Source organism: Myzus persicae, unplaced genomic scaffold (assembly GCF_001856785.1).
Source record: "Myzus persicae strain clone G006 unplaced genomic scaffold, MPER_G0061.0, whole genome shotgun sequence".
Taxonomy (NCBI): Eukaryota; Metazoa; Arthropoda; class Insecta; order Hemiptera; family Aphididae; genus Myzus; species Myzus persicae.
In genome coordinates this window covers 230215-244591 of record NW_019100615.1, presented here as the reverse complement: position 1 = coordinate 244591, position 14377 = coordinate 230215, and the positions used below count along the sequence as shown (strand labels likewise).

General features: G+C 30.0%; 1 protein-coding gene across 3 annotated transcripts in view; it reads left to right on the top strand.

The window, feature by feature from the left end:
• The window catches only part of LOC111037087 (lachesin-like), a 194018-nt gene that overhangs the window by 156938 nt on the left and 22703 nt on the right, over positions 1 to 14377 (top strand). For 2 of the 3 annotated variants that reach the window (XM_022319464.1, XM_022319456.1), the window contains one exon: positions 7668 to 7810. In XM_022319464.1, the coding sequence (XP_022175156.1) occupies positions 7668 to 7810 (143 nt within the window). The remainder of the gene's footprint in view (positions 1 to 7667; positions 7811 to 14377) is intronic. The other variant, XM_022319471.1, reaches the window with a different exon arrangement.

Below are 14377 nucleotides of genomic sequence, written 5' to 3'. Positions count from 1 at the left end.
CCCTTGCCAAAACGTACAACTTTTCCCGATCGTCGTCTGGATAGCCTCCGATCCCGTCAAAATGTCCCCCGAGCATTTTTTCCATCTCGTTTTCAGAAATCATTTCTCAAAAAAAAAAAAGAGTTCACCACCGCCCGCTACACCACCGCGGGAAACACATGCTTTTGTTTTATGAGTAAACATTTGCCGAACTCAGACACACTTTACTACCGCCAGTACCACAGAGATGGTAGTGGTTGTGGCTATGGTAGTGGAGGTGGCAGTGGTGGCGGTGATGATGAGAGGCGAAAAGAATCATGTATTGAAAAGTAAAAGTCAACCAATGTCTATCAGCTTTGTATCCTATTTTTTTTATCTTGTTCTTTTTTTCTTCCTTTTTTTATTTTTATATATCTAAGAAAACCGCTCAAGATCGACGTTCTATACAACTCCCACGGGAATATAACGAGCACTTACATGGTCCCCAACCCCACCACCGCTCCACCACTAACCAGTCAGCCGAACTGTAGTGTGTAGTTGCCGTCCGATTTCCCGTATCCGGCTTTACCATTTTCCTTTGCGGTTCGCTGGAAACCGTACACACCATTCATAAACGTCTCTACCTCTTATTACATAGATCCAAAACGAACGTGAGTCTGTACTGCTCATTGAACCTCCACCCGCAACTCAGCGCCCCCCCCCCCGTACCCGCCCATTCTTCGAGCCCTTTGCTAATTATGCACAACTCATTTCATCTTAATTTCCTGTGTACACACCGAGCATTCATCAGTACTCTCACTCGCGGAACAAAACTGCACTCGTAGTTTGAGTGGTGAAGACGGCAAAACTCATCACGTATAATATACAATATACATTTTATATATATATGTATATATACATAACTTTAACTTGAAAATATCTTCACATGGCGTTTTGCTTTCCGTTTTATTTACGAATTGGTTAACCCTAAAATAATTTATTCATAACTATAGGAACTGGAAATTCAACTAAAAACTATGAGATGTAATATTATTTAGTTAGAAAAAATGGAAATGTTCCGATAATAAACTATTAGGTATATCTTTATAATTTTCAGGCGTGTGTCTATTGTATTTATTTGTTTAGTACTTTTATATCAAATAACTGACCTATGAAATATAAATAATATGGAGAATTAAATTAATTTTCGACGAATTATAATACTTATTTAATACATAATATTATTAAGTATTGAGGACGTATAATCCATACGAATAATTTTTTACTCGAGTCAGTTCGAAAAATAATTATCCCTAACTAATAACTGATACAACGTTGTCTTAACAGAGCGATTTATTTTATTAATTATAATATTAACTTTTATATTTTATCATGAAAAACATTAAATTATAATTTTAGTTTATAACAATAAAATTGAATTATTTCTTAATTCCAATTTATATTATTCCATTATGAAATTAAAAATATTGCGATACTCATAAAACCTTTTCTTCTTAACCATGTTATATTGTTATAATGATTAATGAACTTACAATAACAAACCAAATAACATTTTTATACATAGATAAATGATTTAAAAATAACTCTAATTATTTTTCATGTTGTTATGATTATTTTAACTATTTTTCAAAAGTTAAATATTATAGAGTTTAAATAATGTCAATTTACATTTCATTGAAATATTGAGTCACAATGAATAAACTCTGTCAGCTTAAGTGCGTACACCCTTACAAAAATAATTTGTTTATTTTATGCTGATGATTTAATTATTTTTTTAATGTTGTATTCAAAGGAATAACCACCAAATTATTTGCGTATTATTACTATAATAATTCAGTCTACTTAATTCGATTATTACAAGGCACAAATTTGTAAAAGAAAATCAATATTTTTAAATATTTAAATGATAACTATAGTGTATCTGTTTGACAGCCACTCTGACACTGACATTTTTTTAAGATTGTGTTAACAGAAAATTGAACATTATTAGTCAAGTATATAACAAACACTCGTATAAAATGTTTCTGTTATTTTAAAAATATGTAATAGAAGTTTTAAGATAAATATCAAATATATTCAAAACGATTATATGAAACGCCTAAAAATTTTTTCCGAATCCGTGACGTGAAATACATGTATACATGTCCGGTATTTTCACTTTAATACTATCTACTGTCTTGCTCCCTAGTCCCTACATAAAAAGGAGTCTGTGGAATTTCGTTTCCCGCCTCCATCACTCGCTGTCAATCGGTTAGGATTTCATCGGTTCCCGTCTCTTCTCGGACAATTATTATTCAACCCGCAGGGGACGCAATGTCGCGTCATCGTCTACGAAAACTTTTTTTTCATCTATGTACGCGGCATTTTAACATTTAAAAATGTTTTTGTTTTTATTGAAATCCAGCGGTGTTAAGGAAAAATACTCGGCGAGGACGTGGTCGTTGTCGCAGTTTCCGCTGCTTTACTGGCACCACGCGCCTCCCGCTTCGTTGGGGATGCGGCGGCGACGATCGTACGATCGTACTTGGAATTTGCGCGTGCACCGACGAGAGAAATAATAGGGAAAAAAACAAAAACAAACACAAAGAGTAATCGACGGAATCGAATTTAAATACAAAACGTATAACGGCCCATTATTTCGGTAATCGTTTATTTATACGCGACAACGTCTGATCTGGAGGGTGAGTATACATATATATATATATATAGGCTGACGACGACGAGGACGGCGACGACTTGTCTTTGCCGCTGTTGTTGCGATTGGAATTCGAAAAACGATAGAAATAACGCTTTTCGAGAAGCTCTTACATGCACACACACACACACACACACACACACACACACACACACACACACACACACACACACACACACATATACCGTAAAAAATATATATAAATATAAACATACATACATCATATTATATACATAGTATACTATTATACATATATGTATGATGTATATTATACAACATACACTATACACATAACACATATTATGCACAGTGTATATTTTACTGCCTGAGTAATGATAATAATAAAAAATGACACCATTTTTTTTGCATGATACTTTCTGCAACAATTTACTATTATTACAGAATATTTTATACATTTTAAGTCAACAGGATTAAGCATAAACACTAAATTCATTTTCTACCCTACTCTTCGTTACACTATATCGTGAAAATTTATCAAAAGATCCTGTCTTGTATGTTATAGTCTTCGTTTTATTTTTTTATAATTTCTATTTTTTTTTTTATATATTTTTTAGAAATTATAATTACTTGCAGTCTTATCACTACTTTGCTGTTTTGGCTATTCTGTTTAACTTATTAACTAAAATGTTATCTCAAATACTAAATAGTGATTTACTATAAAAAAAAACTATTAGCATGATATCGTTTTCCAAACACGAAGGTTGTAAACTCAAAAATGAGTATTATTGATACTGACATTTTAATACGATTTTTCCCGTTGTTTAAGATTGCTGTGTTGTTTGTCACTTTGTGACACGATAAACTGTCCATAAAATAATCACAATATCTAAGCTGCCATAGTCTATCTTCCATGCTTAAAGTTAAAGGTTCTATGACGTACCTATGTGTGTGTGTGACACCGGCATACGCACTCGAGAAATTATATCCACCACAATAAGGTGCTAAGCCTATAGGAGACAATACAAAAGTTGTTCAAATTTAATCCGCTAAAATGATATTATACTAACTTGCCCGACCACTCTAGCACAGTCTAAAACCGTTTAACTATGAAATTAGATTTTTTCGATTCTTCAATAACGGATAACAACAACTTTAACATCGATTCGAGAAATTATTATTTTTGCATTGGTATATCATGTCATTATAATATTATATAATAATATAGTAAATATTATCATCGATCAACATTCACCATCATAATATGTATTCACTCGTTATTATTTCTATATAAGAATACATTGCTATACATTGTTAGCCATTTTTTACTTATTTTTTAATAGGTTCATTTTATGTCAAACTATTCATATTTAATATCACGTGTTAGTTAGCTTATTGATTTAAATAAACTGTGCAACACAAAAGTTATAATTATTCCTATTAATAATAAATTATCCTTACAAACCTACAATTATAAAATTACACGACTTTTACCATTACGAAAATAATTAAATCGTGTGTTTTAAAGTGTATATAAATCTGATTTATGAACATTTTCCAGAATGTTTTCTCTTTAGATTAGTACTTCAAAGTCCACTTTTTTTTTTTTTGTAGGATATTTTTTCATACTTTATTATAAACTTTTGTTGGATCCACTTGGAATGATGTTGTCCACAATATGATGTTTCCACCAAACACCTTGGAATGGTTTACTTAGATCAGAGAATTGTGTACTAAAGGACAAGTTGACATGGATATGGCTTGCCACTGTAAATATAATAATGGATACAAAAATATGGAGATTTATTTCTTAAATTAATGTTCTCAGATTGATTTAAGAGTTTACGACTGTATTATTGATTAAAAAACTTTAAACTACAATGAAATATTTTATAAAATGAAAAAATTACATGTTAAACATAATTTAAACATTTTACATTTTACATTTTACATGCTTATCATAGGCCAAATGAGCTTTAAAAATATAATTAGAAATTAACTATACAATTCCCATAACTTTTAAAAATTTATTAAAATTAAAATTAATACAATTCAATGATATAAAATTAATCAAAATACAATAACAGAGAATATAAAACAATATATTACAATTTGATAAAAAGTAAACCATTAGTTCTAGTTGTAATACAATTTCTAAAAATATAAAACTAATAAATGATAAATTAACTTAGTGTCTATTTAACAATTTAACATATACATAACATATATATATAAATATATTACATGGATATAATATATATTATGTAATTATTTATTATACATAACATATACATTTACTAACAACATTAATGTTATTTGTAAATTAATACTTAAGCGTTAATTGATAAAGTAACATTTTTTTCAAAAACAAATTTACATTTTAAAAATTATTATTATTTTGGAGTCGTTTTTTTACATTTATATTCAAAAGATTACAACTGATGGTTTGTAAAATTGTAGGTAATGAGTACAAGCGTCACCTTATAAAACATTCAAAGTAATTTTGAAATTGTAAAAATAAATTGAAGTCCAATAAGCAAGTTGAACAAAAATTAATTACATGGTATCATGACAAATAGGGTTTTTTTTTGGCGCGAGACAAGTAAAAATTAGCGCGTAGGGCTCGCTTATAAATTAAATCAGACGTTTTCAATTAAATTCGCGAAAGTTTGTTTTCGAAACATGTGTTTTTATGTGCAAAGGCCCCGTGGACATTGGTTTTCGAAAAGGGATCGCTCCCCGCTACAGCGGTCGGTGAAAAGAGGAGGACTAGGACGAGGAGACGTAGAGACCGCAGGACTCGTCGGTCGGCGGCGGCGGTGGGGGTGGGCCAGCTCCCATAAATCAGAATACTCGTTTTCCTACCCTTTAATTTGCCCAATGTGTATATGTATACCCTATCGCAATTAATTAATGTGGTTATCGGAGGCCGAGTGCGAGCGTACGGCGGCGACCGAACAGCGCCGCAGCAGCTTCTCGTCGGTTACGTTTCCTCGTGAGGGATTTGTTATTTCAAACATTTTTATTATTATTTTATTTTTTTTATTCCACTCATCCATCCATTCGAGAAACAAACCTTGCAAATCGTTTCACACACACTCACTCACACGCACAAGTTTCGATCAAAGCTAAATACTAAAGGCCCTCCTCTTGTTACGCAGCAGCACGATATAACCTACGTCGCATGCGTACCTATATATTATAATATTATATGATATAAACCAAGTAATTTCCACACGGTAAACCGCATAATATGCATTCCTCCCGTCTCCTCTACTGTTGAATTTGATCAGACGTGGTCGTCGGGTTAGGTTTGTTCTGATTCGGTTTCGTTCTCAAAAATATTTCGTTAAATTGAAAATGTTGTTAAATGGAAATTCGCTGTATGAGAGTTATACTGTATGACATATATTTTATTTGTTTAATGTAAATTATTTTTAAATAATAAAGTAGATGGGTATTATAGTCAATTTCCACAGAAGATTTCTGTATTACACTATATACTATTACATATAGACTTTATCTAGGATATTACTTTTAAGAGTTATCTATACACTCGATGGTTGAAAATGTTCTACAATAACACCCTCCTCCTACTAGTTATAAGTTAGGTTCATTGGAAAGTTATAAATATAACCGCAAACACAGTACTTGATGAATTAGCACAAGAAAAAAAATAGATTTTATAGTTTAATTAAAATGTTATTATTAATATCTATTAACTAGGTAACTTTTTTAAGTTTGCATTTAAATAAATTGATCTTATAACCATAAATTATATACTTAATGATTAAAACACTGATATATGTCAAAAATAAACCACCCTTCCCCCCCCCCTCTATGACAAAATTATTTTACGGCCACTGACTACCACTCTCCGTGCATCCCTGGCTATACCAGTTCTGCATCTATTATTCCCGGATGCATGAGATCCTCTCTGGCTCGATCAGTCGACCTTGTGGTCCTCTCAGTCTTTTTTTGACTTTTTTGTCAGTAACCTCGACTTAAATAATAGTAGAAACATAGCGCTTACTTCCTGCCCGTTATTCTCCCATTAATCTCAATGATGTACTACACCAACATAATTTTATTGTTCACATATTTGCTAGTGTGTCCACCGTTTACGTGTAAATAGTGTGAGGTGCAATTATAACTTGGCAGGCTCTAGATAATGAATCACATATTGTGTATTTTTACCTGTGAATAAACCAGAATCGACCTCTGCAATTTCAAAGAATAACATTGAATGCGTCAATTATAATTTATTTACGAAATTCATATAACCTACAATTATAACGAATAGAGCATATAACGATAATTAATGGTGGCAACATTCCGTCATTATTTTGTTAATTTACCTATCCATAAATATGATATTATGTGAATAATGAATATATAAATATAATTATTGTTTTCTTGTGCACTGTGAACAACAATTATTAATGTGTCAATGGAATTTCTATAGGTATATTGACAATATTTTATGAATTGAATTTTTTAATATATTTTCAAAACTATTATTTCAATTCGTTTTAAACTTTTGCACAATTACATTTTGCTAAAGAGTACAATATAAACGGATAAATATAACACCCACTCACTTACGATATATTATACAAACAAAAACAAATTAAAATTCTTGAGGCTTAGAATGTTAACTGTTTTTAGTATTATTATGTTATTAAACTTTTTTGTTATTGGCGATGAATTGCATTAAAACTAATAACGAAATATTGTATGATATACAACTGTGGAATGGTTCATCAGTTAACACGTACTGCAGTTAGTAACCTAACCAAAACGAACTTATTTGCTGCGACTTAGGTCAAACATGACAAACAATAAGAAAATAAGAGAAAAATAATTTAATATCTCTGGACTTTTGAGGGAGAACGAGGTTGTAAAAATACTTAGGAACAATAATCCCTGCTTTTTTTTTTCAATTTGTTGCGGAAGCACTTTACGTGATTTAATATAATACACCACGAGATGCCTGCTGTCGATAATAATCATATATTGTTGTTGTATGTTTCAGTGAACGGTTTCGAGCCAGATTTTCTGTTCCCACTGGAAAACGTGACTATTGCCCAGGGCCGAGACGCGATATTCACGTGTGTAGTCAACAATATCGGTGGTAACAGGGTGAGTGCTCCTGAAGGCGGCTTCACTTCAGCCAGGGTCGGTATCAGTAACTATTGGTCATAAAAAAATGAAACTATTCTTCGCACTACGGCTTCGTCTATCACCAGCGCTGCACAATTTCTCACCTTTTACACTAAATCTACACTATACTCTACACAGACTTGCACCACGATTGCTCTATGCACGCAGAGCACGACTGAAAGGCGATATTCCTTCTCATGCAAAACAAATTGATTTTTAATCGGTGACTTTCCTTTATTTTGACTGATTGTATGAACAATAATAATGAGTAGGATAATATTTGAAAACAATTCAAAGTCTCAAACCTATAAGAAGGAATAGAGCGTATTTTCTTGAAACCATAATATTTGTTAACAAGATCCTTAATTCTTGTTGAATGCCCGTCTTATCATTATTTTTTTTTTTTATTATCGTGATGCCGTGTTCCATAAACTATCATTAAATATTTAATGAATCAATGGTGAGATAATGATCCCTTAAATAATATGATTTATTGGTCCTTGTTCATAATCGGTCCATTAAATTTGAAACCATTGCATTAATTTTTTTTTATGCAACTCGATATACCTCTCTTATACTATAAGTCTATAGCATACAACCTAATATTCTATATTAGCTTAAATTAACCTTATTTTTTTTTAATTCTGAATAATATCAGATTATTCTGAAATCTTGTTTATCTCTTATTTTATTCATGTTCGCCGTTTCATCTTATACATACATTTGTTATTTGAAAAGTTTCCCATAATATTATAAACAATTTGACCAATGTGTTTTGTATATAAAACATGTTCAATAGAATTATAAAAGTATGTTAGAGCTCTCTTAGTTAAAACGAAACCGTTTAAAATATTCAAAGCTTTGTATTTTAATATAACTATAGTATGTGTAATTTAATATTATGATATAATAAAACAATGGACTTTTGATAGCTGGAGTCTCGAACTTTCATAACTCGAATTTCTATCTTAATGAAATACTAACTTGATATTAGTTAATGATCTTAGTTTAAAAATATTATACTCATTACATTATTTCTCGATGATTTATTGGTAGTAATACCACAAATTTGAATTACCTAATAAAATATTTTATAATAATACTAGGTGTGTCCATGTACAAAAAAGGGACAGACAAGAATGTACGACAATAATAAACTGAATAATTTTAAAATTTTTACAAACTGAGTATTTATCATTTTTTTTTAAAATTCAACATATTGTATTGAATTATTTCGGTGAAATGCGTCTCGCCAAGTTTCGTTATTGTTTTTTTTTTAAATCTTGTTCAGTGCGCCAAGGCTTTTTTCAATATTTGATGGTGTTAACATGCATTTAATACATTTTAATTATAATAAATACTACTTTAATCCCCATTATCTACATTCTACAGTGTTGCGGTTTATCAAGACGAGCAACTATAGTAGTAATACTTCGGTTAATTTTTAACAATAGATCGAAATAGTAGTTTCAACGAGTTTCAATAATAGCCAAAATAACATTTTTACACGTCATGACTGCCAAGTTCGTTGACCCGGTTTGGATCTCAACATCGGCAATTATAACTGTAGATTTTCTTAAAGTTATTCATTATTGTAAATGATGAATGCGATAACACTAGCAGAATTCAAGTACAACACGAACAGACTCTCCATACATTGCTAGTCCAGTACATTTAGGGAAGAACTGTATGCACCACAGCATATATTTTCACAATAATAATTATTTCCTTCAATATTATTTTGGATCGTAAATAATAAAAGTATTTTTTCGACTGTACCATTAGCGAGTCTTTTTGAAACCCAAAGATTTCTTCGTAAAATAATTTTTGCACCTTTAAGAGCATAAACATAAATCCACAGATGATCCCAGAACTTCATCTGTTGATTAGAAGCTGCTTCTGTAACAGTTTTGTATTGCATTCGTTAATGACCTTACTTCGTTACGAGCGGTCTGATGAATTGCAATGTATTGCTGTTGTGGTTGTTAGAGATAATATTTTTATTATAGGTTTGACAGCCTATTTCATAGCAACTTTGTTTTTTTTAAGCATATTTATTCAAAATAAAATTATTATAAGCTTTATCTATTTGATCGAAATACCCATAACAGTTGTAATCTACATTTTATAGTATAAATTGAAATTTTTTTTTTAATAGTTATTTTCTTATTTGTCACTACAGCAACTATAAGATTTATCTATAGGTATTGTATTTTCTACCGAAAAAATAACAGACCTAGAAAGGTCATTATTGAATCTTTTCACTTTTTAGACACGGTTATATCTATTTCAGTTTTCATTAAAATTAGTTTATGGGGAGATCGCTTTAATAAACTGACATTCGAGTAGGAGACAAATTGTCTCTATTTCTCTCCACCCCTATAAAGATATCCGTATCACTAGTAGATTTCAATAATTCGTTATATTTAATCATTTTCGTTGCTTTTTTATGTATTTTTTTGTCTTCAATATACTCAAGTACTCGTATACAGTATGCAAGCATGCATATTCTACACAAGTATAAAACACGTTTTAAATTATAAATAAATTCTTTGATTTAAGCCTGCCTGATTTTGAAAAACAAAATCGAAAAAAAATACTTTTATTAATATTCAAAAAAATATAATAAATATTATAATCCTTATCGTAGTTAGTTAAATTCATACGATTGAAGCACAAACAACAAAATGATAAGTGGAATATTATGATTAAAATTGGAATTTAGTCATGCTGATTTTTTTTCTGTTCACAATTCATAAAAACGTAGCTCTGTAAGTGAAAAATACATTTTAGGTGATACTTATTATTTTAATGTAAGCTAAGTAATAACCTTATAATAGTAATTATTACTCTTGAATTATAATACTGACATTCTTAGTTCTGTATTAGTCTAATAATGTAAAAAACTGAATGTAATTTGAATGCTATAGTACAACCTATTTCTTGTCCTTTTCTTTACGTTTTATTATTTTTTATTCGTTTGGATTATTTTCTTTATCAGGTATGAGAAGTCAATAGAATAGAATAAAACAGTATAAAAAATAATATCATTACATACACATTTTTGAAAGCCTCTTAACAAAACATGATACATCAATAACTTGCTTAAAAGTTATTTGCAAAAGAAAACATTTACTATTATCCTTATTTATTTTCACATTTAAACTAAATAACATTTTTATAATGCAGTTTTTTTTTAAGAACTACTATTATAGTTGAATTCGAGAAAGTGAAAGATTAAAACAATAGTTTAGCTTGACATAAAACGAAGGTATTAAAATATTTTTTTAATTTCTTATAAAGTATTAAAATATTATAGAAATTATTGTTGAACTCTTATAATTATTAAATTAAATCCTTCATAATGTGGTGTATTCAAATAATATAATAATAATTATATTATATTATCAATAATGTGTTAATTTCATGTGAAGAATGTAAAAGTCGTCATTTACAAGGGTGTACATGTGGTCGGAACATTGGTTTTAGTAATCTCCCTCCCGTGGAATGTACTCGTAGTTTCGTAATTATTTTACGCCTTGAGACGCAATGACAGTAGCCAAAAAACCTCTTTCGCAGAGTATTAACCATCTTTCATTATAAACTTCCTGAACACACTGATCCGCTTATCGACCCATGCATCACCGGTTACCAACGATCGCCATGATCGGATTTGAAACGAAAACTTCCCAACTCTGAAATTGGAACAACTCATGGACGAATAACTGTGGAGGACGTATTTCTACACTTCTTCTCTACCTCATATTCCTTCACCTTACATCCCTTTTAATAAACCGAATTCCACTACTTCTGGTAGTTTGCCCTGTGTCCTTGTGAAAATAATCTCTTCAACACGGTACTGCAAATAAACCGCTTTGTACTCGAGTGTGTTGCCATCGATGATATTATATTATTATTAAGCGACATGAACCAGTCTTTTATAAATAAGTTTACAGCAAACCAAACACATAACATGACGATATAACACCATGAGTAAAAATGTCCAGTTAATTTGAATCAATATTAAGACATATTATATAAATAATATTATGCTGCGCAGGTTTAATCTAAATACAGCAATCAGTGTTCACAGATTCTATTATAGTAATATTTTTTTTGTTTAAGTGTCTGTTAAGTGCCTATACCAAAAGAATATTTCACTTTACCTAATTTTAAAGGATGTGTAGGTACTAGGTACTAAATTAAAATGCTTGGTTATAAATTATACATTCAAAGTAAGTATACAGTGTAATTACTAATTAACGGTACAAATTAAAAGAACATCCTATCCAACTATTCAGTACGTATAAAGAGGAAATGTGTATTTGTATGTTAGCTGCAATACTCTCGGTATCCACTGAACCGATTTAATTTGGTTTTCGCCGCTATTTAAAGAATCTCGAAGGAAAGGTTCTAGAAAGTTATTTTTATCCCAGAAATCAACCCACACTTACATTTTGTCCTTAAAATACGAAAATTGAATTATTTGTTTTTGTGGTTTTTATTAGTTACCTGATCAGAAAACCTTTAAAGTTAATAGTTATAATATTATACAGCTGCAAATATGTATAAACCACTACGCTCGTCCTTATTCGATTTGTTTGTACCTCAATTTACGATAGTTTCTGTGTTACTCGCTTTGTAGTTTGTAGACAAATCCAACAGAGATGGGATATTCACCTGTGGAATACAACGCTTTGTGTATTTTTGGTGCAATAATTTCACGAGCAAATCGGTTTAAGTGTCTACCTCCACTCATGAAAAAAATTAACAACAATAATAAATATTATGTAACACTTAAATAGGAGACTCTCTGCGCGTTGTATGAAATACATTGGTTAATGTATTAATGTACCTGTGTAAGAAACGCGAACAAAATAAATAAATATTTTGTAGTTGGAGTAGTGATAAAAATAGATATTTTATCTCATGGGACTTTCCAAAAGTTACAATAAATAACTTAATTTAATTACTGACTAATAAACGTAGAAACGTAAAATCGTATTTAAGAAGTCGCTATATGATGAAATTTACTGCCTCCATTTCTCCAACATTGGTATTGTAAAACATTGCTTAGCGTTACCATTACTTTTACAATTCCTCATTTCAGAAGAAGTACAATTTTTAGATAGAAGAACTAACCCATGGTGGTGCATCAGTTTTTTTCTAGACATTAGTTTTTAATACGGCGATTAATAACACCATTTATTTCTTAACATACCTATATTAAAATATTGTTTTGCTTTGAAATTAAAATTTTTAAAAAACTGACATACAACTACAGTCATGAACTAAATTCACCTCTTTCAATTTTACAGTAGTTTTAGCTTGAACAACGCCTTGGTAGAAATATGAAACAAGATTTGTCCCATATTGACAACAGTAGGTATAGTAAAGAACAAAGTTAATATAGATGTAGCATCTTCTTAAACTGAAACTTAAATTGTGACGTGAACTGCAGTTTGCTTTCCAGCTTGTACAAACCATGTTTTAACATAATATTAGTTATTAACACTGCTCTGAACATAATATTAAAATAACTCAACCACAAACTTATCCATCTTACATTATCCAATTAATCAATAGTATAAAATAGCATATAGGTCCTTAATATGATATGGTTTTTATGAAATTATATTTATAATTTTTCAACAGTCACTATAAATGAGTAGTATGAATTATTTATGATAAACAACTTATATATAAAAACATAACATTGTATCAGTTTCAGTTATGATCGTCATAATAATCATGTAGGGCTTGTCGGGTATATCAAAACATACTCCGTGGCTCCAATGAAAGGGCCATTTATCAACTCAAACACCCTTTTTTCTATAAGAATTCAATATTAATAAATTTAAAATTTTATTTTCAAAAAAAAAAACCCAGAAAAAAAGATATTTACGAAGTTATAGGGGAGTTTAAAATGCTTAATATGCCAATCCATATTCCGCATAGACTTTTTATAGGGAATTATCCAATTTTTTTATTTGTTATTTTCTATCAACTAAGTCCGTATTTAAAAATACCACACTCATGATTATTTTTCATTTATGAAAGAAGTTTCATTTATTGATCTTTTGTACTATTTACAATATTTAAATGATATACAACATAACAACCTATTGGTTTCTGAAAGTTTATTCAGTGTCTGACATTTCAACGAATTGAGTAGTTTATTTTGTTTTAAGTTGGTAAAAAAATAATAAACAAAAAGCTGTTTGTATGTAAACAAACGGCTGAATGGTATACTACACAGCAAACTAGGTAGTCCGGAAAAAAACAATATCATCGCCAAAGGTATCCAAATGGAGATACACAAAAACATTTTGACCGTAAATATTTGCAGACAACTGACAAGTAAAGAATTTTCAATTGCTCCGAATTCTCGAAATGTTCAATGTTTTTACAAGATTTTTTTAACTCGGATTAAAGTTTTAGAGTTTACTGCACTCAAAACACTAAACCAAATAACAGCTTATAACAAAAATGTCTAATAAATATTACAGAAATATCGAATAAGAACACTTGATTATACTAAATATTATTTTCAATACACATATGTTATACCTAAGCATAGGC